This window comes from Phocoena sinus, chromosome 12 (genome assembly GCF_008692025.1).
Source record: "Phocoena sinus isolate mPhoSin1 chromosome 12, mPhoSin1.pri, whole genome shotgun sequence".
NCBI classification, from domain to species: Eukaryota; Metazoa; Chordata; class Mammalia; order Artiodactyla; family Phocoenidae; genus Phocoena; species Phocoena sinus.
In genome coordinates, this window is record NC_045774.1 from 89,598,600 (window position 1) to 89,626,471 (window position 27,872).

A 27,872-nucleotide genomic window follows, 5' to 3' on the forward strand; every position below is an offset into this window, starting at 1 on the left:
AAGGTGGAAAAGATTCAAAATCTTGGGAATAAAAGATTATATTTATTAAAAATTAAAACTCAATATGTAGACCACTGTGGGGGGAAAACTGGTGTCTAGGGAGAATACAGGACAGAGAATTAAGAGAATGTTCTAAGAAGTGAAAGCAAGATTTAAAAATTTAGAGGACATTTTAACAGGCTTCCAAAAAATGTCTAATATGGGTTCTAGAAAAACTCTATAATAAGAGATTTCAGAGAATGTCAAAAAGCAATATTTGAGGTGATTCAGGTGAGAATTTTCCAAAATTGAAGGAATACATAATTGTTGAGATCAGACATGTACTCAGAGTATTAAGAAAGATAAATAATGATTAATCCATCCCTAGATGCATTATCACAATTAAAGAGAAGATCTTAAAGCTGCCAAAAAGAAAAGCTAAAGTAACAAAAGGACAGCTTTTAAGTTTTTTTTTTTTTACTGACTTCATATCAGCAGTAGAATGCAACAAATAATTAGCTACTGTTTAAAGTTCTTAAAAAAAATCTAAAATTTTATACATTTTTAAACTATTATTCAAGGGTGACATGACTCTGAATTTACTACCCACAAATTCTCATTACAAGAACTGTTTAAGTTGTATTTAGCAAGAAGATAGATAGATAGAGATAGGTATATCTAGAAGGAAGGTATGGAATCCAGGAAAACAGAAAAATGTCAATAAAGTATTTAATTCTTGATTGCTTTTTATAAAAACTGAACTTATCTTTTAAGAGGTGAAACTGAAAAATATTGTATATTCATTGTCCAAATTTTATAAAATACAAATAAGCAAAAGAGACAAATTGAAAAAATCATTCTCATTCCCAGCATGCAGAGATAGCCACAGATAATGTTAGTGAAAGTAATTCTGGTATTATCTCCATGCATATTTTCATAAAAATAATGTATCACCTAAATTGTCTTTATTTCTCCTATTTTATACAAATATCTTCTATGCCATCAATTATTATTCTACAACTCCTGTTGAAAAGCTGGATAACATTCAATTATATAAAATTTCTTGGTTGGTAATTAAATCCATGCTCTGTTGTTTACATTTTTACAACCTTCCCTTGGTTTTGGATATCCTGAACTTCCAGTTTGAGCAGAATCTTCTAAAAATTTTTAAATAAATTGTATTTTCCAAATCAGACTGTTTTTCTTCCAAATTGTTTAGCAAGCATACCTAAAGACTATAAGTCTAAAAAATAAGAATGTTAAAGATACTGAAAAAAAGGTCTGTTGCATCAAATTTTAATTTTTAAAATAAATCAACCTAAGTGTTTGATTTTGATTCCATTACAAACAATATTAGTAAAAGTAGATGAACATTTCAACTTGACTGTGTAATGTTTTTCATAAAAATCTCTTTAGAGATCCCTGTCTAGCCAACAAATAATTGCTTCAACTTTGGATTTTAATATTAGCACTGAATGATTTATGTGTACACTAAATAATGTGATTCTCACCAACCATTTATGAGCTAAGAATGATTATCTCCCTTCTGTGGATAATCACACTTCAGGGAAGAGAGGTTAAATGGTTTGCCTAAGATCACTCAGCCAGTCAATGGATTATCTCAAAATATTATCCCTGAGTCTTTAAATCATTAGACTCAGTTGGCCTCAGCAATACTTGCAAGACATAACGAATATGCACATAGATTTTTCCTCAAATGATTTATGTGGCATAAAGTCTAATTTGTTTATAGAGCATTTTTTTTTGTTCTTATGACACAATTTGGTCTGTAAGCAGATATAAGGCATTATAAAAATGAATCTGATAAGAATCCACATGTGGGAAAATCTCTGGTTAAATTAGAGTATCAATTTCCAAAATAGTACATAGACAAAGCAGATAATAGAATCAGCCATTTGGTGGAAGGGTCGGGGGAAGAAAGGCAGGAGGTAACAGAAAGCACATGGAGTAGAGTGACTTCTTTTGTAGAACTGCAGTTCAGGGTTAGCCTTTAACAAGTTTTGAGTGAAGTAATAAGAGAGCTTATTATTTCTTAATAAGGACGTGTGCATCCCTGACAGCTATTCCCCCATCTCCAGTATAAAATGTCTATATAGGCCCACATCAACTACAATGGCAAATGTGCCTCATGTGTCCCTTCAATATAAAGTTCACGCAAATGGGACTCTAAGAGATTATTCCTAGAACTTAAGAATTTTGATCAGTGATCGATCTATGCTCATTTATCAGGAACTTCCTTCGTTTTAGCTCTGAAAAGTCCTGTGACCTGGAACACCTCTCAGTCCTGAACATACTGGGGCCGTTCGTCAAAATTAAAATAAAAACTAATTCTGTTCATTGTCCAAAATTTAGAAAATACAAATAAGCAAAAATGTGCATTAAAATTATTAGTGGGAACCTGCTGTATAGCACAGGGAGCTCAGCTCAGTGCTCTGTGGTGACCTAGATGGGAGGGATGTGGGGGTGGGAGGGGGGACTAAGAGGGAAGGGATGTATGTATACATATAGCTGATTCACTTCATTGTACAGCAGAAACTAACACAACATCATAAAGCAACTATACCCCAGTTTAAGAAAAGTATTCATACTTGCATCATGCAGAGATAGCCACTGAATTTTCTTTTGAAATGCTGTTTTAAAAGTATGTCAAGCACTTCCGTATGTGTACCTTTTCATTTGATTGCATCGTTCTATAAACTCTGATAAATTTTCAACTGTGTATTGACCATTTCTGCCACTCATTCTACAAATTCCCTTAACCTTCTACTCTTGGTTATCTCTAGACAAAGTACTACCTGGTATATTAGCAGCTTGCCTTCTGAGTTCTGATAACTGTATCACACTGTAATGTCACAGCTCCCGGTTATGCAGCCATTCATTTCTTATTCCATTTCTATCTCCTCCATAGGCCAGGGAGGGGAAATTTCTACCTAGGGAGTTTAGCATCATTTAACATCAATGTTACGTGTCCAGCAATCTCCTACATGAATGAGAACATATGTCAACCATAGTGAGCACTTAAAAGTTATCAATAACTACTCATACACAGAAAGCTCTTTTTGTTCTGTGTGGGTTTAACTTTCTGAAAGCATTTCAACTCCTGATTTAAAGACAGGAGGAGAGAAGGAAAATAAAAGGTGCTGTTAGAAAAGAAATATATCTTTATCTATCCTAAAATGTTCAGACTTGGTTGAGACGATATTTTAGGATTACTGTGATCCAGAATGTACCTCTCTCCTTGGAGTACTTATCTATGTGCAAAGTTATCCTCTTCTTACCAATAACACATACAGTAATGGCCTCTTCTGTTTTATTTATAGCTACACAATGCCTGTTGGCAGCCCTAGGGTTGCTTGTATGATTGAAATGGCTGCAGATGGAAAACCTCCAATACGGAAAGAAGACGCCAAGATACCTCATGTGTCCCAGGTAGGTACGCAAATATCCAGTTTCAAACATTACCAAGTGTGCCCTCAATATTTCAAAGTGTTTAAGTTACTAAGCATTAGTCATATTTCTTTAGAGAACAGATTCCTTGTAAAAAGCTCTCAACAAAACACCAGAATATTCATCTCTGATACTTTAGGTATAATTAAATACATTTAATACTGCCTGTCACTATAAAAGTTTTATTAAATTTAACAATTCTCACACTTTACATATAATATGCTTTATTTTAATAAAACAGCTCAGGAATGGGGAAAGATTAGCAAGATACAAAACGGTGCTTAAAAACTTACACTTTTATAGTCTATGCTAGTGCTTGTGTTATGCTATTTAAAGTCCCTTCTCAGAGTTTTAGATTTACAGGAAACTTTTCTTAGAAACAGTGAATGAAGTTAAATTGAAAGAATAGAGGATGTCTGTCCCTCCAGAGTCAAGGCAATTTGCTGAATTCTTTTCATTTTTATGATGTTGGCTACATGCTTCTTAGTATGACTTCACAGCAATACATTTAAGATAAAGAATTTCTGATCCATTTGATCATCATGGAGAGTTAATTTGTATAATTAGAGCTCCAAAGTGCTAATTTTGGTACACAATAAAGTTGGAAATGTGTAGTGCCCTAATGAATTGGAAATTTCCTTTTATTTCTATTTTTTCTGGGTAGTCTCCTGTTGAGTGTATACAGACATCCAAAAGAAGCACATAGGAATATCTAACATTTGCCTAAGTATATTGCATTTTCCAAATTATGGCCATATATATCATCTCATCTATCTCCACAAGAACCCTCCAAAGAATGATTATCCTCTTTATAAGGCTAAGGAAACTGAATGTCAGATGTCTAAAATTTCATGGTGAAAAAGCAAGAGACTTGATCCCTGATTTCCTGATTCCCAACTTTTTTTGTTCCCTTATAATACACTTTACGGCTCCTCATTTGCTGATGCAGAGATTCAAAACCGTCAAGTGGCTCGTCAGGATAGGTATAAAATTGGTTTCTGTGTTTTAAAAAGTATGCTAGAGCCCAAGACGACCAAATATTTAGATTCATGACATCGAACATTCAAATGGTGGAAAATATATGAAACACTCATAGTTTTGTGAAAAATCCAATATAAAGCAGCCAAGTGTGATTTTTATCTTTATTAATTCCTTATAGTCATCCACTTTTTATATTGAGAACTCCATATTTTCTTATGAATAGCATATAATGTTATAACATAAATATTAATGAATTATATCTTAATTCATAGAATTAAGTTCTAAGAATTTTTATACTTTAACTCATCTAATCCATACCAAAAGAAAAAAACCTGTGAGGTAAATACTATCCTCTACAAATAAAGAGGAGTAAAGTTAAGGCAAAGAGAGGTTAAGTTTCTTGCCCAAGGACACACAGCTGTTCTGGGATTCATATGCAGACATTCACACTAAAGAACCTGTGCTTTTAACCAACACTAGGCTGCCTCACAACCTTTGAAATGGTGTTTTCCCTTAATCATTCTATTGCAACTGTTAACTCTTTTATGTAATTCTCACTTATTGTGTGCTGTTATTTTCTTTTTTTACGGTGATAAAGAACCACATACTATAAGATTTATCCTCAACAAGTTTTTAAGTATACTGTAAAATATTGTTATCTGTAGGCACATCGCTGCATCTTGCATGACTGAAACTTTATACCCATTGAAGAGCAACTCCCCATTTCCCTCTCCAACCAGCCCATGGCAACCATCATTCTACTTTCTGCTTCTAAGACTGTGACTACCCAAGAGACCTCATATAAGTGGAATCACCCAGTACTTGTCCTTCTGAGCCTGGCTCATTTCACTCAGCATAATGTCCTCAAGGTTCTTCCATGTTGTAGCATATGATAAGATTTCCTTCTTTGATAAGGCTGAATAATATTACACTGCATGTATATACTGTGCTTTCTTTATCCATTCATCCACCGAGGGACATTTGGATTGTTTACACCTCTTGGCTATTGCGAATAATGTACAATGAACATGAAAGTGCAAATATTTCTTCAAGATCTGTTTTCGATTTTTTTGGATAAACCCAGAAATGGAATTGGTAGATCATATAGTTCTATTTTTAATTTTTTGCAGAACCCTCATACTGTTATCCATGGCAGCTGCACTATTTTACATTCTCTCCAACAGTGCACAAAGGTTCCAATTTCTTCACAGCCTTGTCAACACTTGTTACTTCTGGTTGTTTTTTTATAATGACCACCCTAACAAATGTGAGGTGGTATCTCATTATGATTTTGATTTGCATTTCTCTGATGAGTAGTGATATTGAGCATCTTTTCATATACCTTTTACATATGCCATTTCTATGTCTCCTTTGGAGAAATGTCTCTTCAAGTCCTTCTTTTCCTAGTTTGTTGAGTCTTTTTATCATGAAACAAGGTTGGATTTTGTCAAATGGCTTTTCTTCATCTACCGAGATGATCATGTGTGTTTTATCCTTTGTTCTGTTAATGTGGTATAACACATTTATTGATTTTTGTATGTTGAATCACCCTTTCAACCCAGGGATGAATTTCACTTGTTCATGGTATATGATTCTTTTACTGTGCTCTTGAATTTGGTTTGTTAGTATTTCATTTAAGATTTGCATCTATATTCATCAGGTGTATGAGCTTGTAATTTTCTTTTTTCATAGTGTCTTTTTCTATCTTTGGTATCAGGATAATGCTGGCCTTATAGAAAGAGTTTGGAAGTGTTCATTCCTCTTCAATTTTTTGAAAAGCCTGGAAAAGACCAGTATTAATTCTTCTTTAAATATTTTGCAGAATTTTTCAGTGAAGACATCTGGTATTGGGTTTTCTTTGTTGGGAGGTTTTTGATTACTGATACATTCTCTGTATTGAACTGCTCAGCTTTTCTATTTGTGATTCAGTCTTGGTATGTTGTATGTTTTTAGGAATTTATCCATTTCTCCTGGATTATCCAACTTGTTGGTGTATAATTGTTCATAGTCATCTCTATAATCTGTATTATTTCTGGGACATCAGTTGTAATGTTGTCTCTTTCATTTCTGATTTTATTTGAGTCTTCTCCCTTTTTCTTTAATTAGTGTAGCTAAAGGTTTGTCAATTTTGTTGATCTTTTTAGAAAAACAACTCTTAGTTTTGTTATTTTTTTCTATTGTTTTTCTATTCTCTTATTTATTTCTGCTCTAATTGTTATATAATTTCATTCCTTTTGCTAATTTCGGACATAGTTTGTTCTTCTTTGTCTAGTTCTATGAAGCGTAAAGTTGGGTTGACTTGAGATCTTTCTTTTTAGTGAAAGTGTTTACTGCTATAAAATTCCCTCAGTACTGCTTTTGCTACATCTCATAAGTTTTGGTACATTGTGTTTTCATATGTCTCAGGTATTTTCCAAATTCTCTTTTGATTTCTTCTTTGAGCCATTGGTTGTTTAAGAGCACATTGTTTAATTTGCACATATTTGTGAATTTTCCAATTTTTCCTTCTGCTATTGATGTCTACTTTTATTCCAGTGTGGGTGGAAAAAATATGATTCTCAATCTTCTTAAATTTGTTAAGATTTTTTTTGTGACCTAACATGTAATCTGTCCTGGTTAACGTTGCAGTGTGCTTAAGGAGAATGTGTATTCTGCTGCTGTCAGATGGAATGTTCTATATGTCTGTTAGGTCTATTTGTTCTATAGTGTTGTTCAAGTCCTCTGTTTTCTTATTATTTTCTATATGAATGTTCTATCCCTTATTGAAAGTGGGATATTAAAATCTCATTCTATTATTGTACTGTCCATTTCTCCCTTAGTGCTGTCCATGTTTGTTTCATATATTTGAGTGTCTTGGTGTCAGGTGCATATATATTTAAAATTATTGTATCTTCCTGGTCATTTGATTCTACTATCATTATGTAATGTCATTCTTTGTCCCTTGTTGACTGAAGTCTATTTTTTCCGATATGTGTAGCCACTGCTGCAATGTTTTGGTTACCATTTCCATGAAATATCTTTTTTCATCCTTTTGCTTTCAGGCTATGTGTGTCCTCAAATCAAAAGTGAGTCTCTTATAATAGAATATAGTTGGATCTTGGTTTTTTTTTTTAATCTTTTTTTATTCATTCAGCCACTTCATGTTTTTTGATAGGGAGTTTACTCCATTTATATTTAAAGTAATGACTGATAAATACTTGCTATTTCCATTTCAATCATTGTTTTCTGCCTAGCTTTTCCCCCCCTCTTTTGCTCTATTGCTCTCTTCTTTTGTGTCTAATTGATTTCTTTTTAGTAACATACTTTGATTCCTTTCTTATTTTCTTTTTTGTATCTTCTCTAGACATTTTCTTGTGGTTATCATAAGTTACCACAGAACATCTTATAGTTATAACAATCTATTTTAAGCTGTTAGCAACCTAACTTCAATTGCATACAAAAACTCTAACCTTTTACTTCTGCCTGCTCCACACTTTATGTAACTGATGTCATATAGATATAAATATAGATGTAGATACAGATAATATGTGCATAATTAACACATTTTTATATAGTGTTTTTAGACTTCTGTCTTTTAACTTCAGTACCAGAATTACAAGTGATTTATGCACCACTATGACAGCATTACATTACTATGTTTGTCTATATAGCCACTTTTACCAGTGAGCTTTATATTTTCATATGCTTTCATGTTGTTGTCTAGTGTCCTTTCATTTCAACTTGAAGGACTCCCTTCAGCATTTCTTATAAGGTAAGTCTAGTACTGATAAGCTTGCTCGGCTTTTGTTTATTTGAGAAAGTCTTTATTTCTTCTTCATTTTTAAAGGGCAGTTTTGCCAGATACAGTATTCATATTTGGTAGCATTTTATTTTGAGCACTTTGAACATATTATCCCACTCCCTTCTGGGCTGCAAGGTTTTTGATAAGAAATACACTAAGAGTCTTATGGGGCTCCCTTATATGGGGTAGCTCACTTTTTTTCTTTCTTCTTTCAAAATTCTGTATTTCTTTTGACTTTTGACAAATTGATTATAATGTGTCTTGGTATGGACTTCTTTGAGTTCTTTCTTGGAAGTCCTTTGGACTTCTTGATTCTGAATGTCTATTTTCTTCCCCAGATTTGGAAAGTTTTCAGCCATTATATCTTTAAATAAGCATTCTGCATCTCTCTCTCCTTCTCTCTCTCTCTCCCCCCTCCCCTTTCTGGGACTCCCATAATGTATATATTAGTCCATTTGATGGTGTCCCATAAGTCCCTTAGGCTTCCTTCACTTTTTTTCAATCTTTTTTTCCTTTTTACTCCTCTAACCAGATAATCTGAATGACCTTTCTTTGAGTTTGCTTATTCTTTTTTCTGCTTGGTCAAGTTTCCTGTTGAACCCCTCTAGTGAATTTCTACTTCAGCTTTTATATATTCAGCTTCAAAATTTCTGCTTGATTCTTTATTATATTTTCTATCTCTTTATTGATATTCTCAATAAAGAATGTAAGACATTTTAAATGTTAAAAAATAAACATTTTCTTCATGTTTCATTTTCCTGAGCTCATTAAGCGTCTTTATGACAGTTATTTTGATTTTTTTTCCAGTAATTTATGTACCTCTGTTTCTTTAAGGTTGGTTTTTGGAGACATTTGCTTTGATTGGACAATGTTTTTGTGTTTCTTCTTGTGTCTTGTAACTTTGTAATGGAATCAACACATTTGAAGAAACAGCCATTTCTCCCAGCCACATGGACTTGCTTTGTATAGGAAAGGTCCTTCACTAATCAGCCCAGTGAGAGATTCTGGGAACCTTTCAAACCTTTTCTGTGGATGTGTCTTCTCCTGGCCTGTCTTTTAAATTCTCTATTATAGGAATTTGCCAGTTTCTTTTTAGTTGCTTATAATCTTTGCTCCCTCTGGTGTCTGTCTGCAGTACAACAGGTTCTCTGGAGTTGCTACAAGCCACCCAGTTCTCTTTCATTCTCAGCAGCCCCAAAGTTTCTATAGAGTATGCGAGTTGTGTCAGAACTCCGAATCAGGCAAAATAGAAACCAGTCCCTCAGGAAAAACCCCTGAAAAGCCAGAATGCTGGAAACATATTCCATGCCTCTCTACTCTTCCACCCTGCCCCAGCCCCAGGAAGAGGCCATGCTGCCTTAAGAGCAGCAGCACACTGTCCCGCTCTCTTTTGTTTTCAGTGACCACCCCCCCAACACCAGGCATCTAGAGTGCAGTTTTCCATGGGTATTTACATGAGATTTGTTCCAGGACCCCCCACAGATACCAAAATCCATGGACTCAAGTCCCTTATATAAAATGGTGTCATACTTGTATATAACTTATGCACATCCTGTATACTTTAAATCATCTCTAGATTACTCATAATATCTAATGCAGTTTGAATGCTATGTAAATAATCACTGGCATGTGACAAATTCAAGTTTTGTTCTTTGGAATTTTCTGGAATTTTTTTCTGAATATATATATATATTTTTTTTTCTTCTGAATATTTTTGATCTGCAGTTGGTTGGTTCTGCAAATTCAGAGCCCGTGGACACAGAGGGCTGACTGTATGTCAGGTACTGTCAGTGCTTTAAGACAAAGGAGACAGGAAACCCATTTCTCAGACAGCCCCCCTGAAAAGCCATTATTTTGGATGCACATTCCATTCACAGGGAGAAGTCAGGGGTTGCGGGGTTTGCCCATTCTTTCCCACTGAGCTGGGGGTGGGGGAGGGGATGTCTATATTGAGTGAATGTGTGCTAGTCCAAACCTTCACCTTTGTTCTCAGGGACCCCCAACCTTGCACCCTTTCCTGTCAGCACTTAGATTCAATCAAGATAGAAACTAGTCTCTTGGGCAGCACCCTGAAAAGCCTGCACATTGGATATATGTTTTAGTTTTCTATTTCCCTCCCCAGAGAGACTCAGAGCTGGAAGTTTTCTCCCAATTATGTCTCACTGAGTCTGTGGGAGACCTATGGTGAGTGAGTATCAAAGATTTTCCTGCCAGTCTCAACACAGCTGGTTTCACAGTCACCTGGGGTACAAGTGTCTTTTAACTGAACTTACGTATTTCTTACAAAGAGACTTGGTCTGCGTATTGTTGTTGAATCAGTGTCTCCATGGAGGAAAGAGTTTCTGGAGCTTCCTTTTCTGCCATCTTGATGATCTGTATAATGTTATTTTCTGTTTAATTTCTTTACGTTTATTTCCCATGATTACATTTCATTCTCTTATAAAGAGTCATCCTACATCCCCCTTTTATATTTCCACTTCCTTATACCACTTGCTCACAGGTAGCAACTCAATCCATTGATTGCTTCACTAAAGTTCAGTTCTTTCTTCAACAAATTGAGAAGATATTATTTTGAGAACATTCCTTATCCTAGAAAGTCTTAATAATCAAAGATTTAGCTGTGAAATATGGGGCTAATGAGGTTCTCACTGATATTTATTAAATTAAAAAAAAAACTCTTTATGTGAGCTACTTCATATTAATCTTATAAGAAATTAAACACTTCATATAAGCACTGCTCTGTACCCTATGTCATGTATATTAAATAAAGAGAGCTATATTAGAATTCAAGCCATATTAATATTCCTTCTTGGTTGGTATCCAGTGAGACCTCACATATGCTGAATCTGGCAAATTTCAAGTTTCTAAGGAAGTGTAAAGTAGGAGAGGAGGACTAAAAGACAAGTAGGAGACTGAAGAAGAGCAGGATTGAGTTTCATGAATCAGGTCATTTGTAACAGACTTGTATTAAACCTGCTATTTGCAAACCACTGCTGTACACAGTGAGAGAACCCCAGGACGACCATGTTGGACACCCTGCCCGAAAAAGGGATATAGATTAATATAGCAGAGACTATGCTCACAGGTTATCATACTATGGGGGAGGGGGGTAATCTTTGAACTGTAAAGAGGTGGAGAATTTAGATAAATACTGATTTAGGTAAATACTGATTCTTCCTTTTAATCCCCTTTCATTTAATGTCTCCAAACAGTTTTTAAGAATTTAAGAAAAATCATATGTGAAAGTTATTTAAATAAAACTTTCTTCACAAACACTACCTAACATCATTTATCCATCTTTACTGATGTTTCTGATTTTGAATTTGTCTGCATACAATTCAGATAATATTAAAAACAAAAATTTGGTAACCACAAGTAAAAGTCAGTTCATTCCAATTACAAGTCATCATATTCTTGGCTAAAGATAAGTACACTTCAATAGTTAGTCTTAAGTAAAAAGTACATTTGCCATTACCTTCTCATTAACATAAAAGTTATTTGACTTCAGAAAGATTTGAGACTGTAAGACAAAACTATACATTGAATCAAGACATCACTACAGAAACGTATGTAGTATTCCAATATCTAAATTTAAATTAAAACAAAATGAAAAGGAGATAAAGCAGGTTCTCATTTGTGTCCACCACTCCCCAGCCTCCAGTTTTTAGAAATGTTTTGTCTTTTGCCTATTTTCTTATTTTACTCCTACATATTGTAAAAGAGAGACTATGTTTTTCCTTTAAAGATACAATTTGAGGGGAAAAAGAAGGTTCATTTCTCTCCTGTCAGATGTGGAGCCTTTATCCCTCAGTCACTATTCATATTTTTCATTATCTTGGTGATCCCTCCTTGATTGTCCATGTCTGTTCTCTGTGGTTTTATCTTGTAAGATGATATCTTGATGTCAGACTCTATTCTCCACAGTCGGATTCACAAGGAGTTATTAGAAAAGACTTATTTAAAGACCTGTCTCCTTAAGAATTATTATACACACAAAAGGCAGCTCTTGGATAATTGAGAGCCCAGGATGGAGGAAGTCAACCATTCTAATGGTTATCTATGTGCAGTCAATGACAGCTGCTCTTTTAGACGTTTCAGGATTCCAACTAAGCTTAGGCTTCAGATCAGAAGAAATACAGAGCCATCTACTTCCATTGTTTGGGTGTTTTTAATGATCTAATAAATCATAGACAGCTCTGTAGACTCTGCCACAGATCTGCCTACAGCTGACAGAAGAGGAAGGTATTTTTCCATTTTCTATCAGTTTTGTGCTAAAACAGCACACTTGTCAAAGCAGTGAAATGTTTGCTCTTCTAGGTGTGTAATCAATACACAAAAATGTCAGAGGTCTTCAGTGAGAGGAAGGTCATGGCCTTGGGTTCACTGAGTCTGTAAGTTCACGATGGATCCCAGATTGCATTAGCAGTGAGTCACTTGTCTTAGCTGATAAAAGAGCTCTGCTAATTGGTTGCTAGAGTAATTCACCTAAATATGAGAAAAGATGTGAAAACAAACAGATGTACTACTATCTGCATAAGAGCTTTATCAATACACCATGAAGACTCCACCCCACTGTACTCAAAGAGAGCTATCCTCTGGATGACTGTATATCTAAATCCTATATGAAGTACTTAGAGAAAAACTGAAGGACTACCTTTTGGAACTGAGCCCGAGTTACTAAAATAAGAACAAGAGCTCCAATAATAGTTAGTTTGATCTATTGTGGGTCATGGAGATGCTTTGGTGATCCTAGAGTTGAACATGCTTCTGTTCTCTAAAAGCACACGTACATCAAACCAGCACATATTAGTGTAAATATTAAGTGATATTACTGGGCATCTCCCATTCTCTCTTCCCCTTAGTGGCCTAACTTAGTTATTTGTTTCTAGTTTTTTTTAATTCTTACAATTACACTTTTCCATATTAACGAATCTGTAATATCAATTTAAATACCTTTCAGACATCAGCTTGGAATGTTTTAGCATGTTTTAGAGATAAGGATGTCAGAGATATAAATGCACAAATCCTGCTACATCTGTCTGTCATATGCCCAACAGACCTGAAGGTCAGGGTCTCATTTACCAGTCCATCCAGACTCTAATTGCAGCTCATAAAGTCTTATTGAGGGGAGTTGCATTTTACATACATTTAAATGATGAGAGTTCAATTTATATATGTTGCTGCAGGGAAGGAAAGGAGAGATCAAGTAGCAGTTACATTGTGCAGATGACTTTATCATCACTCTAGCCAATGAGTATAAGCTTTATTTTCAAATAAAGTCACATTCTGGATAAAGAAGATGCAGTATCTATATACAATGGAATACTACTCAGCCATTTAGAATTGCAACAACATGGTGGACATAGAGATTATCATACTAAGTGAAATAAGACAGAAAGAGAAAGACAAATACCATACGATATCACTTATCTGTGGAATCTAAATTATGGACTTATCTATGAAACAGAAACAGACTCACAGACATAGAGAACAGCCTTATGGTCAAGGGGGAGAAATGGATTGGAAGTTTGGGATTGGCAGATATAAACTATTACATATGGAATAGATATACAACAAGGTCCTACTGTATAGCACAGGGAACTGTATTCAATATCCTGTGATAAAGCACAATAGAAGAAAATATGAAAAAGACTGTTCTTTTGATAGACATTAAGTTGTTAATTAATTTTGCTATTATAGTTTCTTGAACTGTCAAAAAAAGAATGTATATATATGTATAACTGAATCACTTTGGTGTACAGCAGAAATTAACACAACATTGTAAATCAATTCTATTTCAATAAAATAAATTTAAAAAAATAACAAAATCACCTTCTGAGGTTCTGGGGGTTAGGACTTTAACATATGATTTTAGGGGGAGAAAATTCAATCCCTAACAGTAGTTAATTAACAAGGCTTCATTTTCCTTATCCATTATTATTTGGTAATGTTCACATTAAAATGCAAACAAAATACCTTTCAATGCAAAATTAAAATGCAAAATACCTTGCATTCCAAAATACCTTTCAAAGTAATCAATCAGCAAGTTTTGTTGAATACCCCCCCTTTTTTTTTTACTAAATTTTATTAGATACTGTGAGAGGTACAAAAAAATTGCAAAATAAATGCCCTTTTCTAAAGTAACTTATCCTATCACCTACTAGTGATGACAAAATTAAGCAGAAATTACAGCCTGTTTTATGCAGAAAAACACATCAATACATGTAATTACAGAACAAAACATCTAGGTCTTTCCCATATAATCTGATAACACTTCATAAAAAGATATTTTGTTGTTATTTTTCCTAAAGGTATATTTTGAAAAATTGTTCCTTGGCCATATCCCTGCAAATGTTAAGATTCCTAAGAATGCAGGCCACGTTTATGGATTCAAGGGCTGCATTCAAGAGCTTCAAGTAAACAACAAAGAATTCTTCCTCATCGATGAAGCCCTGAGTGGGAAAAACATTGAGAACTGCCACATCCCTCGGTGTGAGCATCATCTGTGCCGCAATAATGGTACCTGTGTCAGGTATGTACTAGCCTCCTGCCCTCCAGCCAAATTCTTAAAGCAACAAAACCAACAGCACTGTCATCTGGGTGATAGAAAAGAAAGGTCGGGAACTTCCAAGTTTTTGTGTACATCACCTAGATGATGATGTTTGCTCAAAGAAATTTATATATTGTGGTTCCAATGTCAGAAATTTCTGAACTCTGAAAGCGCTAGGTATCTAGACCTATTTTGGCAATTTTAAATGGATCTAAGTGTAATTTTACCAAGGTGTTCTACTCTTTGAAAACATGAATGAGAGATTATTCATTGATAATGGTTTTGGTGCATTAATTTTATTGTTTGTTTTTGCTTCATCTTAAAAATAACTATACTTAGGTCTCTAAGATTAGAGATGGAAAAAGAATACCTATATCCATTTCTTCTTTGTATTGACAATTTTTACTTCAAGGAGGAAATATCTTACATAGACTTTTTTCCACCTTGAAGTAAAAATTTATAATGCTTATAAGCTTAAGAAGATCTTAATTAAAATTACTTCCTGTTCCACTAACATGTCTTAAGTAAATTGACCCTGAGGGAGTCTCATTTGGGCAGTGTAGAAAATATTCTCCAATTTCTTCAATCCTCTGAGAAATCTTTATTTCAGGGCTACAGATAATGACAGAGTGGAAGCTGAAACATGTACAGATTATAATAATTCAAGTCAAGGAGAAATTGACCAAATCTCACAGGAACTATCTTAATTAATTCACGTCAGTGTTTCTAAGGGACAAGTTATCAAGTAGTTAATGACACTATAAATGTAAACATCTATGTGCATAGTGTGAGAAACAGAAAAATTCTAGCAAAAAAGTAGGATAGGAAATGGTAGGCAGAGATGGGCTCTGAAAGTAATCACTCAAATAGAAAAAGAAAATAGACAGATGGAGAGAACAAAATGGCAAGGCAAGACAGAGGAATGGACAGATGTGATAAAGTCAGGGTGATATATTTACCAGACAATCACAAACTGACCATAATAAACTTGAAGAAAACACATAGTGAGAAAGGAAGGTATCAGCTCTTAGAGTGTCTAAAACCTTTGCTTCTGATTAACTGTGTCTAAGTCTGTGGCTTAATTTACACATTTGTAAAATAACAACCTGTATCACATAGGTAAAGTATAACAGATAAAGTTTTAAAAGATTTTAAAAGAATGAATTTTACTTGGCTATGGTCACTTGTCTGAAGGAAACAAAATCAACCCTTTACTTAGTAAGTATTCTGTTTTATAAGGAGCCCATTAATAGCGATTATTTTTTAAATTGTAATAATGCAAAAATTATCCAGCAGGACAAACTTCAGAACTCTGCAGAAAAAAAAAATACATTTTTGCCTAATTAAGTGAAATAGAAACAGGATAAAGGCTTCTCCTCTTGACTTTCTAATGACTGAAACACGTGACTTGCCTTTGATCAACAGGATAACCAATAAAATAGGGTGATGAGATGTCACTTTCATGATTACGTCACACAGGATTGTGAGCAAGGAGACTCTGTCTCTTACCAGCTTTGATAAAGTGTGAAGCAATTGGGGGAAGGTCCATGTGACAAGGCAGGGAGGGCAGCAGCAACCAGAACGGCCACTGACTGACAGCCAGCCGATCTGAAGTCCTTGGTCCTATAACTGCAAGAAACTACATTTTACCACAAATCACATATGCTTGAGAGCAGGTCTTTCCCCAACTGAATGTCGAGATGAGACCCCAACCTGACCAACACCCTGTCTGAGCTTGTGAGACTTGATACAGAGGACCCAGTGAGGCCTTCCCAGACTCCTCATTCAGGGAAACAATGAGATAATAAATGTGTGCTGTTTTAAGCTGCTGATTATGTAGTAATTTTTTGTTATGCAGCATAGAAAATAAATACCATCTAGTTTTCTGAATAAATATCTAACATCACCAACTTGGAGAAGCAGGGAAGGGTTTGTTTTATTTTAGAACGGTAATTGTCTCAGATATTGTAAACCAGGTACATGTTAAATAAAATAAACCTCTCATTTTCATAAATTAAAAGAAACTCACACTACTTCCAATCTTGTTATTTAATATATACTTGAAAATAAAAGTCGGGATTGTCATCCTGGTAGGATAGTTATAAGCAGTCCTAGGTAGAATTATACTTTGTCTGTCATTTCCTGAGGGACAACAAATAACCAAGGATTTTGTGAAGCAAAGATGTGCAGTCAAGACTGTCCTGCACACAAGGAGTTTTCACTCTAGCGTAGAAGTTTACCAGCTCTTCAAACCTTAGGGTGAAACTTCCCACAGAAATGTATCTCTCTTCTGTCACATACATTATTCTGGCTTTCCATATCCATTTCTCAATCTTTCAAACTCTCAAAGTTTACTCTAGAGAAATCCACTCAAATGTCAACAGACTTTGGCAAACACTATTTAAGGTCTTCCAGATCTGTAAGTGCTTTCTTATGGCCAGTAAAATGGAGACATACCAGCTGTGTACCCAACAAATAAAACACTTCTTCCTATCCTATGAACAACAAGATTTCTATCTTGGTTGCCAATGCTGAACTTCCATAACCCACCCTTTGCATTACTGCATCCAGAACACGTTGATCTATGGCAACTGTGACTTCATTGGAGCATCTCCCTGTGCATGCCAACACCATCAGACACTGGAGCCGGTCAGTTCCCAAACAACAATAACAAAAAAGGACTTCTCAGAAGGATCATAAAACACCAGTGCACAATCACAGCAGAGCAGTTCAGCAGTCTGTGCAGCAACCCAAAAAGAGAACCAGAATATGTACTGAAGGAGATCTCTGAGAGGCTGTGAGTACGTTCAGTACAACGAGGAGAACACAGATCAAAGAAGTAGGTCCTAAGAACCACTACCACAACCAACAATCTGCCCCCAGCAGACGCCTGCCCACACTTGGAATACGATGAGTGGTGTAAAGTTTTCCAGCCAAAAAACCAAGAGAAACTGCTACTGAGCCATGTTTTCTAATGTAGAAAACATGGATCTGAACTGGCTTAACGCCTTTGGAAACTTATTTCTCATCTATGTTGCTGGTCAAAGCCAAAGGCTCCTTTCCTCTATGTGCTGCCACATCATAAAATGAATCTCTCCAAGATCTTCCAAACTCTCTTCCAACCCTTTTCACCCTTTGAGTCTGTCCACACCATCTGACTTGATCCCACTCCTGGGCTTAGCCAGGCAGTCTTCTAAACTTCCCTTCTCTTCTCCTACTTTCCCAGAAAGGGAGATTAGATTCAAGACAGCTTTCAAAATAGCAGAGCAATTTATATAAGCTATATTAGTATTCAACATTTCTGAATCCAAAGGGGATGGATGAAATGAACTGATGGAATTCTTTTTATGTCTACAAGTTTTATTATTTTATTTCCAAAGTAATAAATCATCTATGTTCAGAATAAAAGAGTCATTATTACAAAGACAAGAAGAAAGGACTTGTACCTTTCTGCTTTCTTGTCTCAAGATATAAAGACACTAGTATTTTAAGACTCTAGCATGTGCACATGATGTATTCATTTGAAAATGCAAATAATAATTTCTCATCACAGTTTAATTGTTCTAGTCTAGGGTCTCTCATCTAAAGGTTGGGGAATGTCTCCTAATGAGGGAGAAGTGTTTCAGTCTCCAAACACACACACACACACACACACACACACACACACACACACACACACACACACCCCTGAGCATTCCAATGGGTGTCTTCTGGGAATACAAGCCCACTTTTCCCAACATGTAAAGAATAATGGTGGTTTAACAAGAGATAACCCTAAAAGAAGTGTGCTCTAGACAAGAGTAAAATGGTGAGTGAACAGAGGTTCAGTACCAGATAGAGCTAAATTTTAGGGTTCAAAAAATAAAACACAGCTATATAAGTATTTATAAACAAAATCTTCACTAATTTTAGCAGCTTGGTTAATATAATTTGCTGTTAGTAAGTGCTGTTTCTATCGTACTTTGTCTATGAAAGTAATCTGCTTACAAGAAGACAAATTTCATGTTGAAAAGCCTTAAGGGGAGTGACACTTCAGCAGCTTTACTGAGCAAATGTCATTCTGCTTTGAGTACCATCACATGTTTCTGGACAGTATCCAGTGTTTTTCATTTTGTTATAAATCAGTGTTAGAATTTTCAAACCCCAGTGGTTGCTCATTTCAGAGAAATCCAAATTGCATGTACCAAAATTCAGTTTAGAAAAGTGATACGAAGGGTTATTCTGAGTACCCAAATCTCTGTGGACTTTGAACAAGCTGCTTCCAAAGGGCAAGGGAAGGTTAGAAAATTAAACAGATGACATTTAAATCACTTTCTCCTTTCTGTGTCAGATATTTTTAAGTAGGTTAAACAATAATTAAAATGGAGCATCAGGTTTGGGAATATACCCTGTATAACAACTGCACCAAGAATGTATGTCACTGACATTATAGTGAATAATTATTGAGACATGAATTTTAGACTTAGTCTAAATTCACGCCAGGAGCTAAGAATTTAGGAATGGATTTGACCATGCCTTGAAAGTCAATAATCCCTAGATGCGAATGAATGTGATCTTTCTGGATCTACTTGTTCTCTTAGCTTTGATTCATCACTAGCCAGTGCTGTCTTTCATGTGCTAGGGCAGGGTTCAGCAAACTGTTTTTGTAAAGGGACAGATAGCAAATATTTTAGACTTTGCCTCACAACTATTCAACCCTGCTACTGTAACATCAAAGCAGACATTGACTATATATAAATAAATGGATGTGGCTGTGTTCCAATAAAATTTTATTTATAAAAATAAGTGTCTGGAAAAATTTGGTCCAAAGGACATAGTTTGCAGATCACTGCACTATGCCAACAGATGGATAATATCGTTTTAGTCAATTAATTGACCAGGAAAGTCCAACTCAATTTAATTTTTCCATATTAAGCAATGTATACATACATACACATATAGATGGATAGATAGATAGATGATAGATAGATAGATAGACAGATAGGTATACATTATAAAGCATTGGCTCACTTAATTATGGAGGCTGAGTAGTCCCACTATGTGCCACCTGCAAGCTGGAGACCAGGACAGCTGGTGGTGTAGATCCCAGTTTGAGTCCGAAGGCGTGCTGATGGCAGAAGGTCAAAGTCGCAGCTCAGAGTCAGACAGAGAGAAATCCCAGCCTTCCTCCACTTTTGTTCTGCTCAGACCCTCAGGGGGGTGGGTGAGACCCACCCCATTGGGAGGGGCCAGCTGCTTTACTCAGTCTACCAATTCAAGTACTAATGTCTTCCGTAAACAGACCCATAGATACCCAGAAATAATGTTTAGCCAGCTATCTGGGCATCCTGTGACCAATCAAATTGACACATAAAATTAACTGCAACAAGAACCTCAGAAAAGTGTATATGTGTTTCTTAACACTAGGTAACTTTCATTGCCCTCTGTGTCCAGTGAGAAGAGAAGTAAAAGCTTGTTTCTTTCATTCTTTTCTTTCAATCCATTTTTCCTTATTATCTCATTTCATAGACTTTTTTTTTATATTGTCAGGTGAAAAGAAGTCAATTTTCATGACTTCTGAGGTATTTAGTTTTCAAATCATTTAGCACTTCAAAATGAGGTAGGAGCCATAAATTGAACTTGAAATTGCAATAGTGACAACTACTACAGAACACAATGAATCTGAGTATTGTGTACTAATTTTTGCATCTGTTCTGTAGTGAGTGATGACACCCCACAAATGTCCACTTGTCTTCACCGTCATGTCACAGTGACATGTAACTATGCAAAACTACTGAGAACTTTTAGTTAATACTCTGTATCCTGAAAGATTACCCCTAATCCAGTCCAGCAGTCTACCCAAGTCCTCTAAATACCAAGGGGGAAAAGTACCTATTTCATATCAATTTCTCACCCCACATTTAGACTAATAACATTTTCAAATATTTAACCCCTCTTCTTAGTTGCTGTTCTGTCTGCATTCAACATGTTTGAAATTGTCCTCAGGATTTAAATGTCTCTTGTACTAGAGTACTACTTTGTATTTGGTTAGATTATTCTCATGTGTAAAAGTTTGCTGAACATCGAAACATCTCAGCTGTAGGTGACCCCTACTGCTCAAACAAGGGGAAAAGGGAAAATGTCCCACTAATTTTCACGTAAAAACTTAGAAGCATATGTGGTGTTCCCATTTCTTTAATTGTGTTAATTAATTGTGCATTTACAACATTTATCCATGTACTCCATTCATGGAAAGCAGTTTAACCTTTATGGGGTGCAAATATAAACAGTTTTATTTTTCTCCTTTCACGATGTCAAACATACTTTATGGGTTCCCTTTATTTTCCCTTAACAGAATATCATGCAGGTTCATGTTCACATATTAAAAGCATATGGTTCAACCTCCTCCAGTTTAAAACTTCTAATTCCTATCCAGTTGGGCTGTCTCTTATCCCCTGCCTAGTTGGATGGACCCCCAGCTCAAGAGCTTGAACAGGGAAAGAATATGATGTGTTCTGCCTGATGCCTCTCTATCCCTCTTCTGTTTCCAGTTTCTCCAGATTTGGGGCTATCTTGGGGCAGAAGGGATTTAATTTTAAGGATTAAAAGGCTTTCTTATTTTTTTATTCAGCTTATTTTATTGAAGTATAGTTGATTTACAATGTTGTGTTAATTTCAGGTGTACAGCAAAGTGATTCAGTTATTCATACATATATATCTGGGGTTTTTTTCTCAGATTCTTTTTCCTTATAGGTTATTACAAAATATTGAGCATAGTTCCCTGTGCTATACAGTAGGTCCTTGTTGGTTATATATTTTACATACAGAGGTGTGTATATGTTAATCCCAAACTGCTAATTTATCCCTCCCTCCCTTACGGTTACTTTGGTAACCATAAGTTTGTTTTCTATGCCTGTGGGTTTATTTCTATTTTACATATAAGTTCATTTGTATAATTTTTTTTTTAGATTCCACATATAAGTGATAACATATGATTTTTATCTTTGTCTGACTTATTTCACTTAATATGATAATCTCTATGTCCATCTCATTGTTACATATAGCATAATTTTGTTCTTTTTTATGGCTGAGTAATATTCCATTGTATGTACGTGTATATATGTAAATATAAATATATATATATATATATATATATATATATATATATATATACACACACACACATCACATCTTTATCCATTCATCTATGGATGGACATTTAGGTTGTTTCCATGTCTTGGCTATTATGAATAGTGCTGCAATGAACATTTGGGTGCACATATCTTTTCAAATTATGGTTTTCTCCAGATATATGCCTAAGAGTGGGATTGCAGGATCATATGGTAGCTCTATTTTTAGTCTTTTAAGAAACCTCCATACTGTTTCCCATAGTGGCTGCACCAATTTACATTCCCACCAACAGTGTAGGAGGGTTCCCTTTTCTTCACACCCTCTCCAGCATTTATTATTTGTAGACATTTTGATGATGGCTCTCCTGACCAATGTGAGGTGATACCTCATTATACTTTTGATTTGCATTTCTCTAATAATTAGTGATGTTCAGCATCTTTTCATGTGCCTTTTGGCCAGCTGTATGTCTTCTTTGGAGAAATGTCTATTTAGATCTTCTGCCCATTTTTTGATTGGGTTGTTTTTTTGATATTGAGCTGTATGTACTGCTTGTATATTTTGGAGATTAATCCCTTGTCAGTTGCATCATTTGCAAATATTTTCTCCCATTCTGTGGTTTGTCTTTTTGTTTTGTTTATGATTTCCTTTGCTGTGCAGAAGCTTTTAAGTTTCATAGGTGCCATTTGTTTATTTTTGTTTTAATTTCCATTACTCTAGGAGGCAGTTCCAAAAATATATCACTACAACTTATGTCAAAGAGTGTTCTGGGGGCTTCCCTGGTGGCACAGTGGTTGGGGGTCTGCCTGCCGATGCAGGGGACGTGGGTTCGTGCCCTGGTCCGGGAGCATCCTGCATGCCGCGGGGCAGCTCAGCCTGTGAGCCATGGCTGTTGAGCCTGTGCGTCTGGAGCCTGTGTTCCATAACGGGAGAGGCCACAGCAGTGAGAGGCCCACGTACCACAAAAAAAAAAAAAGAAAAAGAAAAAGAAAAGAGTGTTCTGCCTATGTTTTCCTCTAGGAGTTTTATAGTATCTGGTATTATATTTAGGTCTTTAATCCATTTTGAGTTTATTTTTGTGTGTGGTGTTAAAGAATGTTCTAATTTCATTCTTTTACATGTAGTTGTCCTGTTTTCCCAGCACCACTTATTGAAGATACTAAATTTTATGGAAACACAAAAGAGCCCAAATAGCCAAAGCAATCTTAAGAGAGAGCAATGGAGCTGGAGGAATCAGGCTCCCTGACTTCAGACTATACTACAAAGCTACAGTAATCAAAGCAGTATGGTAATGGCACAAAAACAAATAGAGATAAATGGAACAGTATAGAAAGCCCAGAAATAAACCCAGGCACTTATGGTCAATTAATCTATGACAAAGGAGGCAAGAATGTACAAAGGTTTTCTGATTAACTGGTGCCATTATGGTTTTGTATGTTCTCCCTATAACAGAAGTTCAGTCCTGGGTCTCTTGACACACATGTGTGTGAGTATTCATCAAGCCCTGCCCAAGGGGCCACTCCCTGGCACAGCTTCCTGAGGGGCAAAGTTCTCTGGTTTGCTCCTCCCAGACTTACATTTTACCTGCTAGTGCCCCCTTGCCCAGTAGCAGAACTGGTTTACTCTGAAGCTAATGAAGCATAGAGGTTTCCACCCTTGCACATGTCCTTCTGAGACCTGGGAGTTGCTAGGAATTGCAGTGGCTTTTTAATAGTCCTCTTTCAGAGCAGAAACGAGGCTGCAATCAGGAACCATTTCCATGTAAGAATTTCCTATGAAGAGCCTAAGGAGATTTCAGAGAGACAGCTAAATCTCTTTGTTTCCCTGTAATTCATTGTGATTTCTTTTCTCATTGTAAATAAATATTCTCTTTTACACATAAGTTTGTATATGTATTTTTGAATCCTTTTTTTATAAAGGATCAAAAATTATATAAGCTGTGTGCCCCATAAAATCTAGACTAACATTTGCCCCTCTTAGGCCAGGTCTTGGCTAAGGAGGTAACTCAAAGCACGTATCAAAGGTTAATTTTCAAAAAGTTATAAACCTGACTTTCATACAAGTGTATAGTGAACACATGCCAAAAATTATTTATCTCATTAATGACATAACCAGTATGTTGGTAAGGCTGATTCAAAGAGAATGCAGGAGGCTGAGCATATATAGGCACAGAATGAAAGCTGAAATAAGATCACTAGGTTAGAGGCAAAACTCATTAGTATCCTACAAAGGAATAAAGTATAAATTTGTGGTTGTCTTTACCAATCTGTACTCATTTGCATCTCCATCAGACATGATTCTACAAGTTAGCATGTAACTTCCCAGAGTCTGGGCCTAATCAATAGTAAATAGTGAGCCAAATAAAAATTCATTTTTCTAGAAAATTACATAATCCTTGAGCAGGCCTATTAGAAAACACCCTAGTATGATATTAATAAAACACGTAGTTATCTTTTTGCTTTATTTCTAAGTTTTGAACATTTTCTAAACACCAGCCCCTTTCCACATCACCAAGAGATGGGAGTCACAGGTGCTTCAGTGTTAACCACCCCCCACCCCCTCACTATCCTGAATGTTCAGCAAGCTGGAGGTGACCATAAGCAAGACAGTATTAAGAAGAATAAACTCATTTAGTCTTCCATGGCGTGAAAAGCAAATATACCAATGCTATGAGTAGGAAAAAAGAAAGAAGTCTCCTTATCACTTAGACTAAACGTAATGCATCACAACATATATTTTGGTAATTTTTTTCTATTTTTTTTTTCCTGGAATACCCATGTTTAGAAGTTATTTTAAGTTGAGTCTACTTGATTAAAACAGGATTTGTGTCTCTTTCATGCCACCAGCATGGCAAAGCACCTCTTTGGTGTGAAGTAGTGTGAACATGGGATTTACAAAGAAGGATAAGACATGATATCATTGTCTACATACTCTTTTGCTTATGCTAAGGGCTGTGGAATAAAATGAGTTTTTTTACTTATACATACAAAGTTCAATCTTAGGTTAAAACAGCCCAGATTTTATAGCTGTTTTTTATCTTTTTGATCTCATTTCTTCCCCCACTCTACAAGTGCCAGGTATGGATAAAATGGATTGATTTGGGGTCATTTATTTTTGCTTGGAGAGTGTGACTGAAGCTGCAGGGTTTTTAGTTGCTTACAAAAGTCAATCACGTATTTGGAAATCATAACGTTCACCGACGTACCACTGTAAGTGTCACAAGTTTCCTGGTAAAGTACAAATGCAGTTTAAATTGATTTTCTAACCACTTTTATTATGGCCATCCTTGAGTGTAGCAACGATGGTTGGGCATTTGTTTTTCTGGGGCAGAAAGCATTTCAGTCCTCCGCAGAGTTTCATTAAAGTCTTGATTCCAAATACAATGGTATTTAAATGAGAATAAGTAAGATTAAACGTGGAAAAAGTTGTATCCTTTACACCAAATTTGAAAAGTCTCAAAGAGTTAAATACTTCAAGATTTGACCAATGGGAAAAGACCACTATCAAATTCCACACATAGTTTTTACATCATATTTATGCAGGAAGGTCAAACAAGTAGGGGGGAAAATATCTCATCTTCAATTTTCTCTACCCTTAGGTAACAATACATGGAGAAGTCATTTACCCTGATTGATCTTCTTGGGCATAAGAGACCTCTCTGACCTAAATCCCATCTGAAAACCATCTTTCCTCTCCATTTCTTATAAAATACTAACACTTTTTTCTCTACTTCAAGCAACAAGCAAGCAAAATATGAGCTGCTAAGATGCTATCCTTGACTGTTCTACTTAAAAAACTATTTGTTAATGAGTTTTCAGTAGGGAATTTTGTGGTAAAACCTGTTTGTTTTGTAACTAGAAGTATCTGTTCTTGTTTAAATCTACATGGTTTACCACTTACAGATTGCATCCGTGCATACACGTGTGCATGCACACACACACACACACACAGATTTAGTAAACTGTGCTAATCACTCTGATTTTTACATATAATTAAATATCACACTTAAAATTGTGTGAAAACCTTGACAGACAAAGTAAAAACAGAGCAAAGTTAAAGCTGGAGTCAAATGTGAGAGCTCCAGACTCCCTTGGCTTAGATTTATGAAATGCTTTAAATAATTAATTTAGGAAAGAAACAAACCAATCCTTTTGGCTCAGCAGTAGACAAAGTTCCAAGCCTTACATTTTGTTCCTGGTCCATTTGCTGGCACATTATGCACCTTAGGAAAATTGCTTAACCTTTAGTCTAAGAAAATGAAGTGAAAACCCCAAGTGATTTGGAGCCGAAAGTTAAAACTTGCTAAAGACTTGAGAATATAAAGACTAGATGGAAAAACACCAGGAAATAAATTTGGTTATTGTTTATTGACATTAAAATGCAATAGTGGCTTCAAGCAAGTACTGTCCACATATTAACACTGCTAATTGCCATTAACTTAACAATCACCAAGTGTTTTTTCTTTTGGAAAATGATATAATGGCATTGTTCTGATGTGATTTCATTTTAAAATGATGTTAATACTTAAAGTATCTTTGGGAGATAGATTCAGATTTCTGTTTCACAAATGGAAAAATGTTGTGTGAGTTCAGAGATTTGTTCAAGTCAACACTGATGATAAAGACAGGATAAATCACTACTGTCTAGACTTTAAGTCAATGCTCTGTCCCAAGCTTTGCAATATAAATCAACTACCTGCTCCATCACACAAAAAACTTAGTTGTCCAAATTAAGTGATTCAGTAACCATTTTCAGCAGTTCTCCAACTTGAGAATTACAATTAAAGTCTCAGCTATCTATAAAAATTACAGCTTCCTCATTGCAGGCAAGCCCAACAGGCAGGAGGTCTGTGTCCCACCGTTACTCTTAAGTAGGCCACCAACCATTTCTGGATATCACTTCCATCATTTTTGTAAAGAGGGGATTAAGCTAGATGGGAATTTCTAAGAGTATTTTTCAAGATATATTAATAAGCATTCCTTAGGAAAAGAACGGGGAGACAGCAATTCTTTAAGATATATTCATAAAATATACCATTTCATATTCCCCTCTTGGAGTTTCACAACATATTTGAAGATGTTAAAGAAGTCCTATGGAATATAGCCCATTTAACTCTACTTCAACTTCATAGAAGTTTCTAAACTAATTTCATCGCCAAAAATATTTTTCCAGAAATACCTATTCCCATCACACAGTACACTCATTTTCTCAGAAGCAATGTGAGTGCCTGATGATACAAAGTTCAACAAGTGAGATTTTTTTCTACTCTTAAAAGAGTTCCAAAGCAGAAGATTGCACAACAGTTGGGACTATAAGTAGGTTTTGTATGCTACAATACCAAGAATCCTTATTCATGCCTAATTCACCTTTCCATAGGTTTCAATGTATGCAACTTTCTCTTTTTAGTCCTGCATTAATAGGTCTAATGATAAATACAGTTTAAATTCAATAGAACTGACAGAAAATCATGTCTAAATTTTGGAGTTTAAGTGTTGAGTTAGGAAATTATCTGGACATTAGAACTCTCCAGTAAGATCATACCTGAATACTCACCTAACTCATCTCCTTCCCCTCTGCTCTCTCACTAATGCTTTGAGGCTTTTTATTTCCTTCCCTAATCTACCCATCCACACAGAAATAAAAGCTAAATCCTCAAAATTGTTTTAGTCCTAAATGTGAGCCATAAACATTTATATCCATGATGGCAGAGCAACATTTTCTGCTCCCAAGATGGAGAGAGGACAGCACTGGGGAAGGGTGGTGGGAAGGGGAGGGTCAGGATGGAGTGGTGGGAACTCAGTGCCTCACTGGCCCTGGGACCACCAGCTATCAGATTCAGGAGTCCTGAGAGCTTGAAATTTCCCTTGAGCAGAGGGTGAACCACTTGTACACCTAGACAGGGACGCAGACATGAATGGACACTTGATGTCCAGATGAGGAGGAACTGCTCAGAGCCACTGGGTCCCCCCCGCACCAGGAGTCAGGGGGGCCTAACCCCAAGACTCA

General features: G+C 35.7%; 1 protein-coding gene across 1 annotated transcript in view; it reads left to right on the top strand.

Annotated features, from left to right (window-relative positions):
* The window catches only part of EYS (eyes shut homolog), a 1,696,347-nt gene that overhangs the window by 1,426,461 nt on the left and 242,014 nt on the right, over positions 1 to 27,872 (top strand). Inside the window, 2 exon segments of the mRNA XM_032651890.1 lie at positions 3,321 to 3,429; positions 14,521 to 14,741. Of these exon segments, the coding sequence (XP_032507781.1) occupies positions 3,321 to 3,429; positions 14,521 to 14,741 (330 nt within the window).